The sequence below is a fragment of the Fringilla coelebs genome (assembly GCF_963513975.1).
Source record: "Fringilla coelebs genome assembly, chromosome: 20".
Taxonomy (NCBI): domain Eukaryota; kingdom Metazoa; phylum Chordata; class Aves; order Passeriformes; family Fringillidae; genus Fringilla; species Fringilla coelebs.
Window position 1 is genome coordinate 11,104,331 of NC_140046.1, and position 22,911 is coordinate 11,127,241.

At 51.9% G+C, this 22,911-nt stretch overlaps 3 protein-coding genes across 3 annotated transcripts; 2 read left to right on the forward strand and 1 right to left on the reverse strand.

The window, feature by feature from the left end:
* Positions 1-2,183: 2,183 nt before the first annotated feature.
* On the forward strand, positions 2,184-3,705 carry LOC311161511 (C-C motif chemokine 5-like; the record flags this gene model as incomplete). Its single annotated transcript, XM_084219128.1, has 3 exons — positions 2,184-2,256; positions 2,717-2,828; positions 3,326-3,705. 3 exons carry the CDS (start codon positions 2,184-2,186, stop codon positions 3,411-3,413), a joined length of 273 nt encoding a protein of 90 aa, XP_084075254.1. The 3' UTR covers positions 3,414-3,705.
* A 3,859-nt stretch (positions 3,706-7,564) lies between these two features.
* On the reverse strand, positions 7,565-8,685 carry LOC311161363 (C-C motif chemokine 4 homolog; the record flags this gene model as incomplete). The annotated part of the gene is made up of 3 exons (XM_084218872.1): positions 7,565-7,652; positions 7,963-8,074; positions 8,613-8,685. 3 exons carry the CDS (start codon positions 8,683-8,685, stop codon positions 7,565-7,567), a joined length of 273 nt encoding a protein of 90 aa, XP_084074998.1.
* A 9,305-nt stretch (positions 8,686-17,990) lies between these two features.
* Positions 17,991-19,201, forward strand: LOC311161491 (C-C motif chemokine 4 homolog; the record flags this gene model as incomplete). The annotated part of the gene is made up of 3 exons (XM_084219104.1): positions 17,991-18,060; positions 18,555-18,669; positions 19,114-19,201. The coding sequence occupies 3 exons, from the start codon at positions 17,991-17,993 to the stop codon at positions 19,199-19,201; spliced, it is 273 nt and encodes a 90-aa protein (XP_084075230.1).
* Between the last annotated feature and the right edge of the window lie 3,710 nt (positions 19,202-22,911).

Here is a 22,911-nt window from a genome sequence, read left to right on the forward strand (position 1 = left end):
AAGCCCCTGAGCGAGGGGCAAGGCTGGGCTGTGTGATGATCCTACAAGATTGGGCCAGTCCTTGGGCATGTCTGGGACAGGGAAGGGAGAGGCTGTGCAGGGCTGAGGAGAAGTCACTCTGAGCTGTGAGAGCAATAATCAGATGTCATGGTTTCGGTTGCCTTTACCAGCCATGACAGAGTGTGAGCTCTGGCTGCCTTGCGGTTGGTAGATCAGAATCTTTCTGTGGTTTCTGAGATCTTGATCTGGCCCTGTCACATCTCATGTCACAGGCAGTAACAGTTCCTTCATCTGCCAGCAGATCTGGGAACACCAAACAGGTTCATTTGCACGTCTCCATCTCTGCCACTCACCACAGGCGATGGGAGGTGACGCAGCACGGCAGCTGCTTTGTGGAGCTCTTTGTAGGGCCGTGTGGCAAGGCAGGTGGGGGACATAAAACAGACTTTTTCTACAGGCACTGCTCCTTGGAAAGAGAAATCCCAGCCCCAGGATCAGCCTTGGGGCAGTGGGGATGAGGCTTAGCACAAAGTGCAGTTGTTGTTTTGCTGAGAAGATGAGGGTGAGTCCCACTGCCTTACTTTACACCCTGCATGGATCTGGGGCATAAGCAATGCTCACATCAATTAGCCAGACCAACAGACAAATGACAATTCTAGAATACAGGATGGCACTAGCAATAAATAATCTGTCTCCTCATCTCAGACAGGGAGAGACCCTTGGCAAATTCCAGCTGAGGTTGTGTCCTTCGCAAAGCCTGAATACCTGCAGCACATTGCTGTGCTGCCCCAAAATGCCACCACTCTGTGTCTGTGACAACCCCATGATGTCAGGCACTCGGTTCAGCTCCAGCTCCTGCTCATGAAGAGTCCTCAGGGTCCTCAGGACAGCTTCCTGGGAAGATGATTTGAAAAAACCATGGGCTCCTGCTCCCCCCAGCAGGGTCCCTGGCACAGCCCTGGTCCCCACCCATGGGGACATTGTGGTTGAGGGTACACTGGGAAGGTTCTGAGTGCTCCCCCAGACCCATGAGGCCACTGTGGGAAAAGGAGAATGGCAGCAGAGCAGGCCTTCTCTGCAGCCCTGGTGCAGCACTGGGGCCGAGGGTCAGTGAGGAAATCTGGGAAACACGAGCTCGTGGCACCTTGTGAGCAGCAGCTGGGCTGGAAAACACCCAGAGGAACCACAGGCTGTGAGCTGGCAAAATGGGGGCCAGTCACAAAGTAGAGAGATGGAAAAAGGGGAAATGCTCCCTGGCACAACCTGAGGAGCCCATCATACCATAGCAAGGGCAGAGCCAGGGGCCTCTGTGCAGTCTGTGCCACGACCTCCGTGGCTGCAGGTGGGCACCAAGGACTGCAGTCTGTTGGTCCCTCTCAGCTCCCTGGGCTGGGGAAGTTCCTGCTCTGCCCTCTGCATCCCACCTTGAACCAAACCCACTGGCACTCAGAGAACATGCTCTTTGTAGAGTTAGCCCGTCCAGGCAGGATTCCCAGTCAAGCCCAGCCCCTACTGGGATTGTTGGAAGGGGTTTGGAGGGCACAGCCCCACACTGGAAGCACAGCACTGAGAATTCTGTGCCTGATGGTGCCAAGGCTGCCAGCCTGGATCTACAGCCAGTCTCCAGAGTGAGTGTTCCTGCTGCCCATGCTGCCCTCACTGACCCCCTGTTCCCACCCTGGACATTTCCCAGACCCACCACTGGAGAAGGGAACCCTTGGTGGAACCTGCACCTTCCATTTGACATTCTGAGCAGCCCTGACCCCCAGGCCTGCTTCCTTGAAGATGAGACTGAGCTGGGTCCTCCTGGTGCTTTGATGGGGATGCTGAGGAGACTTTGATAAGCAGAGTTGTTTTGGATGATGCAAACGTGAATCTGCTGCTCAAGGGTGGTTTCATATCCTGTCTTGGTCACTGGAGGCTGATTTGCTCACACTTACCTCTCTTCACCCAAAGGCTATTCTGCTACTTCCTCAGCCAGCTGGTTTGGTTTTTTTTTTTTCAGTATTTCTGGGGCAAAGGTGCCACGACATCAGCTCTATTATGTTTTGGAAATTCCACGTTTGCTTTCAAATCTGACTGACTGGCCACTGTCCCTATAAAAAGCAAGGACTGAGCCAGCACCTCACAAAAGGCCAGGAGGAACCTGCTCTTGATCCTGCCTCTGCTTATCCCTGTCCAGGATGAACATCTCCGCACTCTGCCTCTCCATCATCCTGGTTGCTGACCTCTTTTCTCAGGCCCTTCCTGCTCCATGTGAGTACAGCATCCCTCTGCTCTCCTGGAGTGGACTTTTGCTCTGACTGCCTGTAATTTGGAGCAGAACTCACAAAAGTCAGCTGCAAATGTTGGAAACCTGTTTGAATAACTTCTCCTAATTTATTTGGACTGGTCTTTCTTTCTAATATCCTTTTGTCTTAGGGATGAATTTTACTGGTATAAAAGTTTTCAGGTTTCCTCTCCCCTCATTTTCTTGCTGGCCCTTAGGAATGGACACAGGGTAACAATAGGGATTTTTACCCTGGATGAACAAACAATCCTAGCAATATTTTTTATCAAGCTTCTGTGTTCACAGGAAATTCTTGCTGATTTTTAGGGAAAACGGGAGGAGAAAGGACAGTTCAGCTGATTAAGGAGGTGGTTGCCTGTGCTCTCAGCCAGGAATGTACAATTTGTTGAGTAATGGTCTCAGGCTGGATTTCCTGATCTCTTCCAGTGGGGTCTGACATGGCTTTATGCTGCTTCAGCTACACCTCACGAAAGCTGCCCCAGAGTCATGTGCAGGAGTATTTCTACACCAGCAGCAAGTGCTCCCAGCCAGCAGTTGTGTAAGTACCAGCACTGGGCCCTGAGGGGAGGCTCTGCCAGCCTTTGGGCTCCTGGCTTCACATCTAACAGGGCCAGGAGCAGGATGCTGTGAGGCATCATACCTGGGGGAAGCCACCCAGGTTCCTTGTGCAGTGTGCAAGCCCTCACCCTCCTCAGCTGAGCATTAAGTGGTGCTTGGTGTCCTTGGACTGTCCTGATGCTGGGAATAAGGCATGGGAAGGAGGGTCAGAAGGCAGCAGGACCTTCCAGAACTTGATGAACTCAATCCACACAACATTCCACACTGCACCCAAGCTCACCTCTGCATAGGACAAGGGGACAAATATCTGAGCATGGCAGGGTCTCCCAAGGGACCCTGATCTCCCCCTGGGTTTTAGCACACTCTGCAGCTCCAGGATGCTTGAGAGTTTGTGAGAGATAACCCAATAACATGACCCCTGTCCCTGATGCCCCTTTTCCCCCCGGGACTGTAACCCTTGAACTCATGACTTGCCAGGTTTGTGACCAGGAAGAAGAGGGAGATCTGTGCTGACCCTGATGCCAGGTGGGTGAAGGAGTACGTGAACAGCCTGGAGCTGCAGTGAGCACTGGAAGCTGAGGAGTCCTGCCAGACCACCCATGAGAGTTTGTCACAGACCTAGAAATGCTACTGACAAGCACCAGGACCTGCTGAGCCACCTTGGGACCCTGGAAGTTTGTTTTGCCTTGCAAAGGTGTCATTTATCCAATAATTCAGCTTCACTTAGGGCAGAAGATGCTGATGCTGAAGACCTCTTGGCCTTGCAGACCCATCTTGGGGTGCCCTGCTGTGTGATGTAGCTAAACTGAGCCCCACCTTGTGCCTCCACTGCTAGAAGGAGAGGGGGATTTCATCCCAGAGCTATTTGTGGGTTGGAATTAGGTCTGAGTGCTGTTTTATGAGCCCAGGATGAGTTTTCCCACTGAATTTTGTAACGGTGCAGTAGATGCTGTGAGTAAGATCTGTCCCTAGAGAAGGAAGTGGTACCCTGGTTACTTACAGGATGCTTGTTGTGGAACCACAGTGTTCAGCCTTATTCTCAAACTGCTATTTTGTGCTGGTGCCAACGAATAAAGCTGTTTTCTCTCTGTGTCATCACTGGTTGCTCCCCTCCTGTTTGGAAAATGGGGACCCCGCTACAACTGTTTTTGGAGATGTAAGGGAAAAACCCAACTTCTCAGCTGGAACTGGCCCAGCCTTCTTAGGTCTAAAAGCCTCCCCTTCTGCTTGGCCTCCCTGATCCCAGCACCACAGCATCAGCAGCCCCAGCACTTCCCAGCACCTCCCAGTCTCTGTGCTGATGTGGAGCCAGAAGTTCTTCCCATCCCTTTCCCCCATCACATCATAGCCAAGGCTGGGGGCTGTGCCACTGCAGATTTGGCAAAGGAATGCCTGGAAATCTCAGCGTGGGGATTCAGGGGTGTCCCTATGTTGAGAGGAAAGGGGGATGGCCCGGACTACATCCCTGGCACAGGCTCCTTTGGAATGCAGCCTGAGCCAGGCTTAGCTCTTGGGATGCTCTGTTAGTATTTATTGCAAGACAAGCACCAATTCACTGTTGTTCTGCAGCTTCCTGGGGCAGGAAACAAGACTTCTGTTTTAAAAAGCACAAAGTAAAACCAACAAAAGCACTTTATCAGCCTGTGGTTGACTGGCTGGTAACTTTGTGGGTAGAAAATGAGACTGCTGGTCCCACCTCCCTGCTGGAGCTCTGCAGGGGATGGGAATGATTTGGGCTGTGTCCCTCAGAACTGGTTATGAGGGACAAGAAAACCAGTGTGAGATAAACTGCCTGTAAAACAGTCCCAAGCCCTGTTGGTGCCACAGCGACCTGCAGATGCTCAGGTTGTCTCCTGACCTCTCCTTGCTCACCATCACCTCTGCCCAAGGCAGGGGCAGTCTCCATCCCTGGAGGCGTTTAGCAGATGTGTGGATGTGGTACTTAGGGACATGGATTAGGGGTGGTCTTGGCAGTGCTGGGGGAATGACTGCAGCCACAATCCGTCTTTTCCAACCTTAGTGATTCTATGACTCACCTGGAGCAGAGCAGCACTGGGAAAGAAAAGCAGAAACAAGGCTCAAAACAAGGCTCAAGCAGAGAGACCTTCAAGCTCCCACCAGGGTGTGGGCAGATGTACAGACCATGTTTGTGCTCAGCCTGATCCATCCAGCCCCCACTTGGCACAGGGTAGCACCAGTGATGGGATGTATAAGTGGGTGGGTTTAGGAGAAAGGATTCTTGGATGAAGTGGCCAGTGCAAGTTGAAAAGACAGAAATTGAAGATGCTGAGGTGTGAGGCCAAACCATCAGTTCTCCAGGAGTGGCAGTGAGAGGCCATGCCAGGATGTTCATTATGGAGTTGGGAGCAGTGACCAGCAGGGAGACAATGTAGACACTGGGACTGAGGGTCTCCATGGCACCTCTCTCCTCCCAGGGCTTCTTCAAGTGAAGCTGGGAGAGAGGGAACAGCCACAGGGTTCATGGTCTCCAAAAGGCCAAAGAAAACCAGGCTATCCAGTGTTTTGTCCATGGAACCATGAAGGTCTTCTGATCTCCTGACGCCTTCTGCCATTGCAGGCAGGGAAGGACACGTTCCCTAAGTCCAGCAACTGGAAACTGAAACCAGAAAGGCTGGAGAGGGGAATTCCCACAAGTGCCTGGGCACACAGCCAGGGACTGTCCTGAGGGGAGGCAGCTGCAGCACTGGATGATCCAGCCCCTCCATCCTGTCCCTGCATCCTGGGCATGGGATAAACCCCAGTACTCCCCTCAGCTTCCCTTTCTCGAAAACATCCATCCTCCATCACCTCTCAGCTCAGAGTCCCAGAGCAGGGACAATTTGGGGCTCCTGTAGTTGGTCTGCAGTGCCAGACTTGGGGCTGGGATGTCCTCAGGGATAGAGGAGACATCCAGCACCCCATACCCATGGTCTTCTCCTGCTCCTGTCTCCCCACCCACCACCCTGCTCCACGGTTTCACAGCACAGTGAGGCAGCCACACTCAGGATACACCCCCTGCAGATTTTCATCTCTCCATGTATGGCCCCAGCACCATCTCCTGGGACACAGAATGGTGCTGGGCTGGGCTGCCCTTGGCTGGGATGCTGCTTCTTGGGTGTCCATGACCCTCCTGACTACAGCTAGCTTTCCTGCCCAGAAAGCACAAGACTAGAGAGAAATCACAAGACAACACAGAGGTGCTTTCCCAGCCTCAGAGTTGCCAAATCTGACCTATAACTGCAGGGGGGGGGTGTGTGGAAACACTAAGAGAAAGGGCTTTTTGCTTTAGGAAGAATGAGATGTGGGCAAGGCTATGTCAGCTCTGGACTATGCTGTGGGGGCAGTTAAACGGGGTCTGTAAGAAAGATGGGAACAAAACTTTCAGCAGGGCCTGTTGCTGTAGGCCAAAGAGGAATGGTATTACACTGAAGGAGGTGAGTTTAGAATGGGCATTGGAAAGAAATTCTTCCCTGTGAGGGTGGTGAGGCCCTGGCACAGGGTGCCCAGAGCAGCTGTGGCTGCCCCAGCCCTGGAAGTGTCCAAGGCCAGGCTGGACAGGGCTTGGACCATGCAGGTCCAGTAGAAGGTGTCCCTGCCCACAGCAGGGGTAGAATGAGATGAGCTTTAAGTTCCTTTACAGCCCAAATCCTTTTGGGATTTCTTCACAGAGTGCAGATGTCAAGGAGCCCTGAGCACGATCTCCATGGACAAGGTGTGCCCAGCACTGTGCCTTTGGGACCTGCTCCTTCCCATTCATGCTACCATGGAAAGCTGCATCCTGGCAACAATGGCAGCAGGTTTTCTGCTGGTTGTTTTACCCCTACAGCAGGAGCTGGGCCTTTCCCCTTGTTCTACAGGTGGGAAAGGGAGGAACAATCCCCACTGGGGCAGGCAGAATGAAAGATGGGGTCCCTGTCCCTCTCCAGCACTGCTGGTCTCAACGCTGCACACCCAAGTATCAGTTTGATGTGGGGTGTGTGGGGCTGGGAGCAGCAAATGTGTGCAATGTGCCTGGCAGTGTAGAGAGCAGATTCATGAATGTAAAAGTCCCCCATGTGGGTACAAACACCTCTAATTCTGTAGAGGATGTGGGGACTGGGGGTGTGTGCTGTGGGGGAATGAGGTTTTGGAGGATGTTCCTGAGTCTGCAGTATGGAAACTTTATGGGCTTGCCTCAAACCATTTTCCATCTTCATGTGTCCTATAGAGACACAAATGGCTCAGAGGTTTGTTCTGTGTGTGCTGGTGAACACCACAGAGGCACGTAAAAGGGACAAAGCAAGGGTTTTCTCCAAGTTCTTTATTCTCCAGAATCATGAGTTGACATGTATAAACCAGGGTTTCCCATCATTCAGCATTGGGTCACCCTCCTAGAATTACCCTCCCTGTCACCCCCCCCATAAATAATATCATCATCCACAGAAAAAAAGGACTGACTGCCCCATATGATGATTTCTTAAATAACTTCAAATAATACAACAGCCAAGGTGCAGTCCCATGGGCCTGGGGTTGGGGCAGAGGGATGAGGCTGAAGCCTGGTCTGTGCAAGCCAAGGATGACCAGCTGGCCTGAACACAAGGTGCCCTTCCAGGAGTCCCTGGGGACACCTGCAGATGCTCCTGTGGCTCCTGTTGTCCCAGGGTCCTCCTCCACGGCTGGAGCTCAGGATAACATGACTTGTCCATGACAGCAGCTACTCTTGCCACACTGCTTGGCTCAGTTCTGCTCCAAAATTCTCAGGTAGCTTTGGACCCAGATGCTTTCAGGATTGGCACAGACCTGGCGGCCTTCCTTTGTGACAAACCTGTGGAACAGGGATGGGACGTGTCAGATCTCTGCTCACACCTGCTTCCCAGGAGAGCTTGGATCCCAGCTCTGAGCATTGCAAGAAGTTTTCCCGTGTGCTGATGCTGAAAGCAGCAGCTGGCTGTGATGCTCCCCACTCCCACCCCTTCCTCCCCTCCTGCAGGAGCATCCCTGGGAATGCCCATATGAGCATCCCCAGCAATACTGTGTGAGCCCTTTCTCCTTGTTATTCCCCTCTCCCTGCTCTGTTCCTAGGCCCCCCTTGCTGTGCAGAGCTGGTCCCTGCCCTGTCCCACGCTGGCACTCACACGATGGCCGGCCGGGGGCAGCTGCTGCTGGTGCTGTAGTGACGCTGGATGAGCTTCCGTGGGAGCTTGTGCTGGCTGTATGTGAAACAGCAGATTGGGATGTCGAGTCCAGCTGGAAGAGGCAAAGGAAGACAAAGTGAGCTCTGGGATCTGCGCTCACAGGGAAGGGAGTGAGAAATTAGGGAATAATTAAGGTTGAAATGGACATTGGGGATCATCTGGTCCAATGCCCTGAGCAGTATCAAGGTACTGTGAGATTGTCACTCTGCCATTGCTTAGAGCTTCACTTCCCCAGTGCTCCAGCCACAGGGCAGAGGGGGGGAAATCTCTCAGTTCTAACCAGGAATAAGTACTTTGAGCCCAGGTTGGATGGATGGGTGGATGGATGGATGGATGGAGGATGGATGGATGGATGGATGGATGGATGGATGGATGGATGGATGGATGGAGGATGGATGGATGGATGGATGGACAGAGGGATAGATGATTTTCTGATTCCAGGGTTCCTACATGCAGCTGATCTCTGGGCAGAGTGGAGAATTGCACAAATGATGATAAATTCCCAGCTGTCTGTCATGGGAGCTCAGTGGAGAAATAATAGGAAAGGTTCAAATCTGTTTTCCCTTGACAAATGAAAAAGCAGGACTCACCTGGGCCACAGAAGGTTTGGGAGAAGGAGGCTGAAATGAGGACAAGAGCCAATCCAGCTGCAGAGACCTTCATCTTTCCGTCAGGTGAGGGCTGTCAGAGCAGGAGCAGAAGCTCTGGAAGATGCAGCTCAGTGTGGGACAGCTGGATTCAGCCCTCTTTTAAAAGGAAGTCCTGGAGGCAGCTGGGAGCAGCCGAAATGGAAATTCCAAGACGATGATAAAGGATGACATGAAAGTGAAATAGCTGAAGGGAATTAGAGGAAACAGAAAAAAGGGAGGTAGAATGGAATATGGTCCCTCGCAATGCCAAGTGACTCGGCTCTCATTTTTTTGTTCTAATCAAAAGGAATTTAAATGTGTCCAGCGGCCTGGCCACAAAAAGGAGAATGGTCCCAATGGAGGGGGGTTTCCCTATGAGGCTGTGAAGGGAAAGACAATGTTTGCATAGGATTATGCAATTCTGGAAAAAACCCCAACAGGCAGCACAGAATTGCTCTCGTGCCGTTGTGTGCTGGATGTTTGCCAGAGACTGCTGAGCTGCTGCCCCGGAGCTCAGGGATAGCTGCACTGAGGGCTCTGTGCCACCCAAAGCACTCAGCCTAACCCACAGGGCTGGTGAGGAGCTGAGGCTGGAATTCATCCAGCCCAGTGCCTGCAGGCGCTGCCCAGGACCACGTCCAGTGGGCTGTGAGACTCCACAGCCTCTCTGGACAGCCTGCTTCAGAGCGCAATAAAGTTTTATCTGGTGTTTAAATAGAATTTCTTGTTGCCTCTTGTCCTGTTAGTGGCCACCACTGAGAGTTGGGCTGCATCTACTTTGCTCCACATACATTGGACAGAATCCTCTGAGCCCTCTCCATCTTGAACTGTACCAGCATCTCCTCCCTGGACAAATGCCACTCTCTCTTCATCATCTCCGTGGCCCTTTGCTGGACTGTCTCAGTATGTCCATACACCTCTAATCCTGGGGAGCTCAGAACTAGACCCAGGACTTGAGGAACAGCCTCACCAATGTTGAGTAGAGAGGAAGGGTCCCCTCCTTCAACCTGCTGTCAATGTTCCTCTCATACAGCCCAGGAGCCTGATGGAATTTTGGTGGCAAGGGAATATTGCTGCTCATGTCCAGTCTAGTGTCCACCAGGAGCCCCAGGTCCTTTTGTGCCAAACTGCTTTCCAGCCGGTCAGCACTGCCATATACTGGTGCTTGGGGATGTTCCTTCACAGGGTCAGGACTTTGCACTTCTTTTTGAGCTTCATGAGGTTCTCCATCCTGATGAGATCTCCATGGATTTCACACAGGCCAAAAGTGATAAGATAAGGGAGAACAGCTTTAAACTAAAAAAAAAAAAAAAAAGGAGATTAAGATTAAATATTAGCAAGAAATTCTCTGTGAGGGTAGTGAGGCCCTGGAGCAGCTTGCTTCCAGGGGAAAGCAGTGGCTGCCCCCTCCCTGGGAAGTGTCCAAGGCCAGGTTGGACAGGCCTTGGAGCAGCCTGGGACAGTGGAAGGTGTCCCTCCCCATGGCACGGGGGACAGACCTGCGTGGGTTTTAAGGTCTCTTTGATGCCAATACATTTCATGATTCCATGATGGCAGCATGTCCCTCTAATGTGACAAGCCATCCTCCCAACTGTGTGTCACCTGCCAGCTCACTGAGGGTGACCTTTGTCCCATCAGCCAGGACACAAACATATTAAAGACCACCCAGTATCAATCCCTGGGTTTCCCTGCTGCTGACTGGCCTTTAGCTGGACTTTGTGCAATAGATCACAGTCCTCCAAGCACAGTGTCCAGCCCATTCTCAGCCTCTCTCACTGCTGTTTCACTAACCCACCCTTTATCACAGGCTTCCCAAAGGGCAGGATTTCACCTGGGAGCAGGGAGTTCACTATCAGAAGGGGTTTGCCAGACCTGAGGCAAGCCTCAGGCACTCCCTCCATGAGATGCACTGGGTACAAGACAGATTTTCTGGCTAAAGAGGTGAGATGAAAGTGGGGGACAACCAGCCTGATGTGGGAGAGACCAAGTCTCAGCAGGCCAACCACTCAGGGCAGCTCCTTGGGGAGCAGGAAGAGGGATGACCTGGGCTTCCTGATGTCCTGTCACATTCTGGGCCCGCAGTCAAAGACCTCTCCACTGCAGAGAGGCTGCTCAGACCTCTGGTTGTGTTCCTGAGTCTGGATTTTCTCTCCCAGAACTCTAAACCCTCTGCTTGGCTACCCTGGAGCTGCACATGAGAGCAATGGAGGCACGGTCCTTCACCAGCTGGCTTGTCCCTGGCAGGGACTGAAAGGAGAAGTTTGGAGGTTCCTTAGCCTGGTCTGCTCCTTCCCATGCTTATCCCATGGGGAGGGTTTGTTTTGCATCCCTCCTTCCCTCATGGTCTGGTCCTGCATTACATCCCGGGTGCTGCTGGCTGTGGCACATCCTCATCTGGGCAGAGACCTCACCAGAGAGGCCAAGGATGCGCTTTTAGAGGGAGCAGAGTCTCTGTAAGTCCTGACAAGGATATCAGGGAAGGTGGTGGAAGTCTGGCAGGAAGAACCAAGTCTGGCAGGATCAGCTCTTGGTTCCCTTGGTTAGACTGATCAGCTCAGCACAGAACAAGAAGTGGCTCCAGCTTGCGGCTGAATTGCTGCTGAAAAAAAACCAAATTATGGCTTTTTGCCACGGAAATAATTCATTCAGAAACCAACAGTGGGAGTTTTATGTTCCTCTGTTCTTGCAACTCACATTGGAGTGTGACAAACGGCAGCACCGAATGGAGCAGTGACAAAGGCTGTGGCTGCAGAAAGGCTCCCTGTGGCTGGCACCACCCTGTCACCAGCAGGTGACAGCTTTGCTCATGGGAACTTCGCACCTTCTGCTCACCAGCTGCCGCCCGCAAGGCACAACCCACGAGGCTGATTACACGCGTGAGGCACGGGGGGTGTGGGGAGGTGCGGTGGCTGCGATGGACCTGCAGCTCTGTCTTTTACCTGGAAGCTCTGAGATGGTCGGCGTGGGGAAAGAAAGCACAACTGAACGTGAGGAGGAGGAGGTGCAGGAGGAGGTGCTGCAAAAAGCTGCTGCAGCTGCAGCCCCTTGGTTTTGTCAGCAGTGGGTGCCCACGGAGCTGCTTTGTCAGCTGGAATGTCGCTTGCCCCGGGATGCCGGGAAGCCTCCGGACCAGGGGGCAGCTCCTGCCCGGCACGGTCACCCCCGCCCGCCGCGCTCCTGTTTGAGTCACCGGCGCCGCCCGGAGCTCTGCGCGGTGAGCCCGGACCAGCCGCCCCTGCGGACCTCTGGGCCCAGTTTCTGTTTTCTGGTTTCGGTTTTCTGCTTCTGTCCACTGGTTTTCGCTTCTCTGGCAAATCCCAGAGCTCTTTGCTGTTGCAGTTCCTGCAGTTTAAGTGTTTATTAGCTGACCCTTCCCAAGCTTCCTTTATTATTCCTGGAAAAAAGCCATTCTTTACCACTTTAGCCTCACTCGACTGGGGTATGAGGTTTGTTTTGGTGCAGGCAGGGTAGAAATAGAAAGCTAAAATTATTCAAAGGAGAAGCATGTAGGAAAGGCTGTTATGGGGCTGCTGAGTCTTCACCCCTGGGATATAAACAGTGACAAGGATTAGCCCAGAAGTTTTCAAACTCCTTCAAGCTGCCCTGAAATCCTGCCCTTGCCTAGAGACACAGGTCACAAAGCCAAGAACCCAGTGCAGGGGAATGGGGGTACTTTGCCCATGGGTGATGGTGAGGGCTCTCCCCAGGCTGGTGGGGGACTTTGTCAGCCTCCCCCTGTGGCACAGCTCACCCGTGGGGACTGCACTACCCCAGCCCTGGCACTGAAGGACCTTGGAGCACAGGAAGGATTATTATTCCATCCCTATTACTGCCTGTAGACTTTTCTCCTCTTTCCATAGGTCCACAATTGGATGCAAGCTCTGGGGAGTGGGATGATCCATTTGGGAGATGCTGGTGGCCTCACCTGGGGCAGAGGTGAGGTGCTCTGGGGGTCAAAGGACTGTCCCTCAGGTGTTCCCTGACTGAGCCCAGGTGCCTCTACTCCCCCTGACAAACTGACCCCACCAAGTCCCAACGTGTGGGACCCTGTGTGGTCCCCATGGGATGCAGGAGCCCTGGGGCTATGGAGGGATGGGGATGCTGTGGCTGAGGAGGTGGTAGGGGGATGCAGGAGAGGCCATGGGGGTTGTGGAAGGATGCAGGGGCCCGCAGGGGGAGGCTGCAGGGCCATGAAGGGATGCAGGAGAGGCTGTGGAGCTGCGGCACAATCAGTGAGCAGTGCCAAAGCTCCCTGAGCCCTCCCTCTCTCCCAGGGGATGCGGGTGCCAGGCACAGCCTGTGCTAGCTGGGGCAGCCAGACAATATCCCCTTTGAAGGGCACAAACCCGTCTGGGGTGGAAAAACCCTCCATATTACCGGGGACAGGACCTGCACCTCAGAGAAACACTGCCGAGCACCCCTACCTCCAAACAGCCCCAGGCATGGGAAGTGGTTTGACAGCTTTTAATAAATCATGAGGCCAGTAAACAGCAGCACATGAGCATGGTGTTCACTGGCAGCTGCAGAGCTCACACCTCGCTGTGGGACTGGGGCTCACACCTCCCATGGGGCTCCAACATCCCCACAGTGATACAGCCCTGCCAGGACCCTGCAGAGAGGGGCCAGCACTGGGCAAGGGAGTCCAGGGGACCATTCCTGGAGGGGTTTAACAGATGTGGGGATGTGGCACTTGGGGACCTGCATTAGTGGTGGCTCTTGTAATGTTTGGAGGATGGTTGGACTCAATGACCTCAGGGGGCTTTTCCAGCCTAAATGATTCCATGATTCTATGATTAGGGATGTCCTCCAGCTGTGGCAATAGCCCTGACACAAGTTTGAAGGTTATCCCTGCTCTCAGGGGAGGTTGTGGTTCTAACCTGGTTCTAACCTGTGGGGATCAGCCAGACATCCCATGCTCCCTGGGGCTGCCTCCACCCATCCCACCCAAAAATGCCTAGAACCCTGCACAGCAGGAGCACCAATGAAAATTGAAACTATTTGTGTCGTCTTTATTTTTATTTTTCCTTGATTATAATGAGCAGGCAAGGCCCACTGGGTTCATTAAAAGTGGGTTTGATATTCATAGAGTCATAGAATCAAAGAGTGGTTTGAGTTGGAAGGGACTTTAAAGAGCACCTTGTTCCACCCTCCCCATCCCCCCACCATCAACAGGGATCCCTCCCACTGTCCCAGGTGCTCCCAGCCCTGTCCAGCCTGGCCTTGGGCACTGCCAGGGATCCAGGGGCAGCCACAGCTGCTCTGGGCACCCTGTGCCAGGGCCTGCCCACCCTTACAAAGAAGAATTCCTTCCTCGTATCTATTCTAACTCTACCCTCTTCTAGTTTCCATCCCAGCAGAGCTCTGAATTTTCAGCCTGATCCTCCCTGCTTCTTTCTGGGGGACTCAACAATGATCTGAGCGAGGTGGGCAGAGGATGCAGCCCCAGCAGAGACACTTTGTCTGGTCCTCTCAGACATATGGGGTTTGAGGGATGCTGAAGGGGGTGGGTTGGGTCTGTCCCAGCCCCTGGAGCCAGCAGTCAGGGTGAAACAGAGACACAGCCCCACAGTCACCTCCCTAAGGCTCAAAAATTGCAAAACCTCAGGTTTTCCCTGTTTCTTTCTTTTCTTTTCATGCCAAGAATGGAGAGGGGTGTGGAGCAAAGAGGCTTTTTTATTTCACCGTAATTTGCTTTGAAACACTGTACAGTTCATCCTCTTTGGTTTGCTCTGCTTCAAAAGAAAGGCCAGGAAAAATTGGAGGTATCAGCCATTAGAAAGAAGAATATTCCCTAGAATATTTTATTTTGCAAAACGCCTTTACTGGAGAAGAATGGGACCTTTAGCGAGATACACATTTCTGATCAGCTATTGCTGCCTTCCTGTCCTGACATGACTTTGGGGAAATACAAAGAGTTTTCTGTGACCCAGCCAGAGGTGATCAGCCAAGGTGGCCGTGCTCTCCCCTGGACCCACCACACTGGAGACAGATGGTCCCCAATCACTCCCACAGCTTCTTACTGGAGTCAGTTCCAGGATGTGACATCATCTAAAAAATTCCAGCATTTCTCCAGCAATGTGAAGAATGGTGGGGGTGAAACTTCTGGACACTGGTGGAATGTCATCATTGCTGGAGCTGGAGCGGGGCAGGATGGATGGAGCTGCTGCAGGGGTTGGTGAATCTTGGCTTAGGGGCAATTTCTGAACTCAGGACATCTTTAATGACTTCCTTTTCTGAGTGAATCCCAATTCCTCAGCATTAAACCCTGCTATAAATAGCACCTTGCATCAGCCAGTCTCACCAGGTTCTCCTTTCATTCAAGACAGAGAATTTCCCTATTTCTGACGGAACTTATTTTGGGCATTTGCTTTACTTAGCACTTTCTCCCGGGATTTTTCGGGGGACTCATAGAAAACCTCAATCATATCCCTCTATGTAAAACAGGGCAACATCAACCAAACTCCTTCAGATGGCAAATCCCACTGACTCCAAGCACTGCCTGCTGGGTCAGGAATTCTGAAACCACCTGATGGGAAAACTTCCTACTTACACCACCACTTTGCTGTGTAATTAAATTAATCCCCCCAGAGATGCTCCAGCCCATTTTTCCCACTCTTCCATGGCCATCTTCATGTCTCAAGGCACCTCCCAGGGAAGATGGTTCCTCCTCTGAGACACACTCCACCTCCCTTCCTAAAAGAGGGAAGAGCCAGAAGAGATGACTTTCTCTTTTCATCGTCATTGGAATGTGGGAAATGGGTAAGAAACCATTTTTAGGAGCATGTTGCATCCCAGGGCATCACTGGCATGACTGTAACCTCCCACCTCCCTCCAGCTGGCCATGAGCTGGCAGAGCAGGATCTTTTATCAGACTTCTGAGGAAGAATTAGATTCCTAGAAACCAAGCAACCTGGCTTTGGAGTTATTTTTGGTTCTCAGCAGTAGAAAAGTTTCAGCCCTTACCAGTCCCCTGTAAAACACATTACCTAAACTAAACTGATCCTAAACTGACTTAGGAAATTTTTGCTTATATTAATTTCAAAATAGGCCCCGAGAGTCTAAAATAATTTGATATGTGCTTGCTGACAAAGGGATTAAGGCACACAGGTGTCCAGCTGCCTGAAAGGAAAAATCTTTCATTGAAAACATTTGAATAATCAAAGCAGATCCCAAACTAATTCTTCTGTTTTCATTAAACTCATCTTTTAGCAGAACATTCTCCACATTTTGGCACTGTGTGCCTCGGCAGCAGGATGGGAGCACTTGGCTGGAGGTGCCGGATCTCCAGGCATAACCCACGGATGCTTGAAGGCACAGTCAGAGGGGACAGCTCAGAGGCAAACCGTGCTCCTGCATCCATGTACAAGTTATATTCCCTGAGCAGCCAGACAGGATCCAAGGGAGCTGATGCTCACCCCCTCTCAGGCCAGCTGGTGTCTGTCAGAACACCAGGTTCCCACCTCCTGCCTGGCTGGGCGCCCTGCATGTGGGGACAGGCTCTCTCCTCATCTTCCCAGGATATTTGGAGACAAGCAAGATGACAAACAGAGTGAGGCAATGGAATACAGACTGATGAGTGAGCCTGCAAGGTGCCTCTCTGCAAAGGGAAAGATGGAAATGGGCCGGATCAGCTGTGGAAGGGGATGCTCAGCTTGGCAAGAGCCGTATTTGCTTCATGGGGTAGATCTGCCCTCCCCAGCCCGAGTGAGAGACACCACCACAGCTCCCAGCAGGAGCATCGCTGAGGGTGGGGACAAGTCTGCAGCATCTCCTGTGCCTTGTCCTCTGGAGCCCTCACTGCCCACCTGGAGCATGGAGCTGACCCAGCACGGCTGGTGGAGAGCTGAAGGATGTTGGGAAAACACCAGGGTATTTACAGAAGGTTCCTGGGGCAGTAACTGGAAACCTTTAATAGAAATAGGATGAGTCAGTACCCAGCGCTGCCGGGGGAAGTGCAGAGGTGCCAGGGTGAGCTTGGGTTGCTCCATTTACATTATAAACCTTCCACTCTTATTTAGGAAGTGTCTACCAAGACATCATCACTCCAAATAAAAAAATGGAGACATTCCCCAGGAATATCCTCCTGAGAACATCTCACTGCAGCCGGACAGCCCTCAGCTCTTCCCAGAGCACTCATCACCTCCCTGCCCAGCCTCCCCTCTCCTCCTCAGCAAGTCTGTCAGACCTCCATGGCTCTCTGTGTGGAGGGTGGTGGCTTCTTCCCAGCGACCCGTCCCTGTCTCAGCCCTTGCCCAGCCTTCATAGAGCTCTTACTCTCTCCTACATCATACTGCTTCCCCAGTCTGTGGTCATTTTCCCTCATCAGCTGAGACATTTCTTCCCAACATCCTAGTTTCTGCCCATGCTCTTACCGCACAGGTAATCTGCTCCTCATTTTCAGAATCACTGTTTCCTTCTTCACCCTGCTCCTGGAACTCTTTCTGCCTCACCTTCAGGGTTACAAATATCCACAACTTCTTTCAGCTCTTTGCATCCCCATGCCCAGACTACCAGTAGCTCTTGAAATGTAACTGTATAATCTTTATTTTTAAAAAGCAACTGTTTAATTAAATTGCAATTTAAGGTCTCCTTACAGGACCTGGAGTGCATCAGGCATTTCCAGGAGATAACAAGTAGCCCATCTCAGCACTCTTTTCCTTTAAATTGAGGAGGAAACTTAGTGTTTCAGCTTCTCAGATTCCTCTTTCCTGCCCACCACTACCTATGCCAGTGCCTGCAGTGCTGTCACAGCTGCAGGACATGCCCTGAGGCACCTCCAACCATGGGAAACACGTGCAGGACACTGGCAACAGCTCCCACCTCCTGCTCCTGGGGCACCAAGGGCTTTGCAAATATGGGAGAAGTCCTTGGTAAAGGAGACTTCAGTCTCTTTTTCCCTAACCAGCCTCATCCCACTGATGCTTCTGGGCCCTCCAGCACAGCTCTTTCATGGATACACTCTCCCCTCCAAGCTGCAGGGAAGGTTGGGTAACAGGGGACTTAACAAATGCAGGAACCTCCACAGAGGAACTTCTTACTAAGGGACAGGCACGAGAGAAGCAGAAATAGCCACAGTGACTGTTACATATCCTGTGTCACTGGGGAGGCACTGAACAGAGCAGGGAGCTCCACTCTTCCGGAGCTGGGTCTGCCCTGTTCCATCACGAGACCGCAGCACAAGTGGACTCTGGTGGAAATTCCACCGTGCCTACGCAAGCCTCTGCACAGACCCCTTGCTCCATAAATTGAGGGGCTGCTGATGGTCTCAGCGTCAGACAGCAAAGAGGCTTCCAAGCTACCCTTGCCTGCTCCAGCTCCAGCCACCACTTCTCCAGAGCCATGAAGGTTTTTGTGCTTGCCCTCACCATCCTCATCGCTGCCTTCTGCTACCAGACTTCTGCTGCTCCATGTAAGTCCAGGGTCTCCCCACCCTCTCTAAGTGGGGACAGGAGAGATGTCGCTGCTGGGACAGCCCCTTCTGGCAGCAATTCCACTCTGGGTCCCTCCCTCTGTCCCACCATCTTCTGGCAGGTGCTCCAGGGTTGTGGGACAAGAAGAGCTCAAAGACCATTAGCATAAAAGCTAAAGGTTTGTTACCCTTTTTAGGGTAAAAGCACAACCATGCCCCCCACCCCTGCTAGAGGGGTAAAATATGGGCACCCTGGGGAAGGCTAGGGCTGGCCAGGCTTGGGCTGGGAGATGTTGCCTGGTGGCACGGGCTGTGTCAATGCCAGCGCAGGGTGAACCCCACAGGGGAATAACTGAAGGAGAGGAAAAGACCCCATCTTTTCTCTTCCCCCTCCACATAATCCCTGCTCCCTAGACCCTGGGGTGGGTAATCCCAGCTCCGTGCCCTGTCCCCCATCCCTTGCCACTGCTGATGACTGTCTTTGCCCTTCACAGTTGGCTCCGACCCACCAACCTCCTGCTGCTTCTCCTACGTCTCGCGGCAGCTGCCCCGCAGCTTTGTGAAGGATTACTACGAGACCAACAGCCAGTGCTCCCAGCCTGCTGTCGTGTGAGTCCCTCCTCTGGGGCACGGGTGTTTTGGGCTGAGGAGACCGGGAGGGAAAGGCCCTTTTGCAAAGACAGGGAAGGAAGGCTGAGATAGACAAGAAGTACAAGGTGATGCTTGGAGCACAAAAGCCATATGCTGCTCCTGCTCTACCCCTTTGCAGATGAAACTGGTGGCTGCTCGATAGGATGGGCAAGGCATGGAGCTGCTCATCTTTGGGAGAGGCAAGGCTTGGGCAGGGCTCTTGTCCCAGCCCTGGAAGTGTCCAAAGCCAGGTTGGGTGGGGCTTGAACCTGGTCTAGTGGAAGATGTTCCTGCCCACGGCAGGGGGTGGGACTGAATAAGCTTTAAGGTGCCTTCCAAAGCAAACCATTCCATAATTCTATGATTCTGTGGTTCTCCATTCAGTGCTCTCCCACCAAAAACTGACCTCCTTGCACCCCACAGGTTCATCACCAGGAAGGGCCGGGAAATCTGTGCCAACCCCAAGGAGGACTGGGTCCAGCAGTACGTGAATGAGCTGGAGCTGGACTGAGCTCCTGCACAGATCCAGCTGCTCCATGGCCCCAGCTGCCGTGATGGATGGACGTGACCAGCTGGGGTCCACTGGAAGTGCTTCAATGTCATTTAGAGCTAGCTGAGAAACTGAAAACATTCCATAACCCAACTTCATGTTGTGCTATTTAATTTTTTACAAGGGAGGGATCAGGTGCAATAACTCTGAGATAAAAAATATTTTTATTTAATATGTATATTATTTTTTTAAACTTGTAGACTCAGGTTATATTTCTGTATTTAAGTAACTATATTTTTGACATAAAATTCAATTCAGATGTCAATAAATAATTTTTTTTGTAAGAATCTTCTGTGTTTGCCTCTGTTACAATCCTTTGGGATGACAATAGCTGAAATTATAATTGACAGCAGATTCTTTATATCCTTTTCCACACTGTCAAAACTCCTACAAGCTTTCTGTGTTTGAACATCCTGTTTTGCAAAATAATAACAAGAAAAGCCATGAAGGAGCAGTTGTGAGAAAGGCAGGGATTACATTCAGGTAACTTGTCTCAAGCTTTCTTTAAGGTATTTAATCTCCATTCATTATGACAACTGGAAGCTCAATAAATTCCATTTCTGGCCCCATTATAGTCAATCAAAAGATTACCGTTAGAGGCTGAAATTCAACATGTAGGCTGTTTTAGGGAAAGCTTTCTGAGAGCTACAGATAAAATGGATCAGCTATTTCCAGAGCTGAGGGTGGAAAAAATATGTTTCACTGCAAGAATTTTAGAATTATTTCATTAAGCTCTCATTTAGCTGGGACATGAAGCTTGGCAGATATTCCCTCTCAGTAATACTTTGACTCCAAAACCCGCTCATCTTTGGAGATGCCTGTCCAGAGATGACCATGCCAGACCCCAGCCCTGGGCAGAACCTGACCCTGCAAGGAAACATCTCCCCTGTCCCCACCCTGGTCCTGAAGGAAATGGAGCCCACCTTAGTGAAGGTATTTCCCACATTCCTGATGGCATTTTCCACACCACTGATGGTGCTTGGGATGCTCTGGACAGGCTTTGTTGGATCAGCAAGAAGTATTTGGGTTCCTCCTGCCTGGATCTCTGGTGCACTCCACAGAAAAATGCTCAGCTTACCACACTGCATTTCCACACTGGATTTGGGATTTCAGACACAAACACCAATGGCACACAGGCCAGCAGGGCAGGAGGCAGCCCTGGGGAGGGGCCTTGAGCAGAAACAGTGTGGTTGGTGAGCAGGGAGAGGAGGATCCGGTGGGGCTGGGAGGGATCGGGGGATGTGGAGAAAGGAACGCATCGCTCCTCACTCAGGGAGCTGCAGCCCCCGGCTCCTCAGCCCACGGGGCCCTGTGGATCCCATCAGACATCCCACCCCATTGCTGACTGCATCCAGCTTAAAATAGCACCCTGAGAGGAGGGAAGTGAGGTAGAGAGCAGGACCAGAGCCCCCTTCCCTGAGACACTGCTGGGAGGGGAGGGAGCCCATGGCTGGGAGGTTCAGAAGGACATTGCCACCGGCATGTGAAGGATGTGAAGGGGCTGGCTTTGGTGAAAGCCTGGACTCACCAGGTCCTGCACACCCCAGGGCCAGCTACAGAAGGCAGACTCATCTTGACCACTGAGTACCATCCGCCCTGGGTGCTGCCGGATAGATTCACCCTGAGGACTGACATTGGCACAAAGCCCAGTGCCCAGAACTGCCCTCACTCCAGGGAACAGCAGGAACAGGAGACAGGAGGGGGAAGACCTGTGATGGGATTATCCCAAAATCCCTTGAGCCTCCACAGTCCCTCTTGGATACAAGCCCTGCCTGCCTCTGTAGCACTGGGAGCGGTCCCACAGCCTCAGGTCTCTTGTGGAAGGGCACAGGGTCATGCAGTGAGCACCGTCCAGCACTGCTGGAGCCTGCAGCAGACACCCTCTTGTGCGGTGTCCTAAAGCACCCAGGGCACGTTCCAGCCTCCCACAGCCATGCCCTCCCCCTCCACTCCAGGGTACCTCAGCTGGCTCCTCACCGCTGCTCTGGGAGCCTGCAGGAGCCCAGAATTACTCATGTCTGTCTCGATCTTGCACCCGGCTGTGTGTGACAGCTCAGAAGAGCCAGTGAGAAGCTGTAACACTACACCCCCGGCAGAGAGGTGAGAACTGAGCGCCTTCTGCAGAGGATGAGGAGCGGCTCAGAGTAGGCGGGGGCACCATCAGCTCAGCTCCTCAGCCAGGGGTCACCCTGCCATGTGCCCTGGATGTATTTGTGGTTGGTGCAGCTGTTTGAGGCTGATTTTGTTGCTAGAGCTGAGGCATGCAAGGAGACCCTCACACCATGCAATCCTTGGGTCACAGAATCATGGAATCATAAAATCATGGAATGGCTTCAGTTCAGAGGGACCTCAAAGCTCATCCTGTTCCACCCCCTGCCATGGGCAGGGACACCTTCTGTCGTCACAGGCCCCCAGCCCGGTAATAATTAGCATTGACTCCATGATTCCCAGAAGGCTGATCAATCACTTTATTAAACTATGCCTATTAAGAAACTATTGCTTTTTTAGACAGTTACAATACAGATGGACCCAACTGGTCCTTCAATCCAAACACCATCACCATTGGCCAGTCAAGAAGCCACCCTTTGGTAAACAAATCTCCATAACACATTCCACATGTTCACAACAACAGAGGCAGCAAGTGAAGATAAGAATTATTTATCATTCTTTTCTCTGATCTTCTCACAGGCTTTCCCAGCACAATGCCTGGGAAAGTTGTGCTGCTCTCTGTAGCCAGAGCTGCTGCCACAGCCTTCCATTATCCAGGCTGCTTCAAGCCCCATCCAGCCTGGCCTTGGACACTGCCAGGGCTGGGGCAGCAACAGCTGCTCTGAGCAACCTGTGCCAGGGCCTCCCCATCCTCATGGGAAAGAGTTTTTTTCTCCTCAGGAAGTTCATGCCTGGGGCTCAGGGCAAATTGTGGTGCTCATCCCTCCCATAAGCAGTATCATGGGGTGGTCAAGCAGGTGGGCACCAGAATCACAGAACATGCTCAACTAGAAGGAATCCTTAAGTTTAACAGATGAAAAGTGGGACTGGGACCAAGAGGAGGGTGGTTTTCTGCAGAATTTTCTCTAGATTCAGATCAAAACAAGAACAATGCTGTTAAGGGGTTTGGAATTTGTAAACTACTCATCCTGAAATCAGAGTGTGGAGTTTGCTCAATGTTTTGCACAATGTATATAAAAATAATTCTCCTTTTTTTTTGGTTTTGTGGGGGTTGGTTTGTTTGGTTAAGTTTTGTTGTTGTTGTTGTTGTTGTTGCTTGGGTTTTTTTTTACAAAAGTCCTGGGCAAGCCTAGCTGTGAACAAAAATTCAATCATTACTATGATAAGAATATCATTACTATAATATATGTGCAGGTCTCCATATTTGCTGTTTACATCACTCTAGTGTGTCTGTAGGCATTCTGAGGCACATCAAATACCAGAGGAATCAGAGGCTGGAGGCCAGCATCTCACAGAAGGAAGAGCTGGGCTGTGCTGATGGGGATGTGGATTGAAGCCAGTCAATGTTCATGGTCTGGGCTTTTACATCTCCAGTTTTCAGAGAGGAATTAGATACTCTGAAGGCAAAATGTTTGTGTACCCAGAAGTGCCAATTCTGTGCCTTTCTCCCCATCCCAGAGCCCTGGTTTGCCACAGGGAGGGGAGGCTCAGTCCAGCATCCA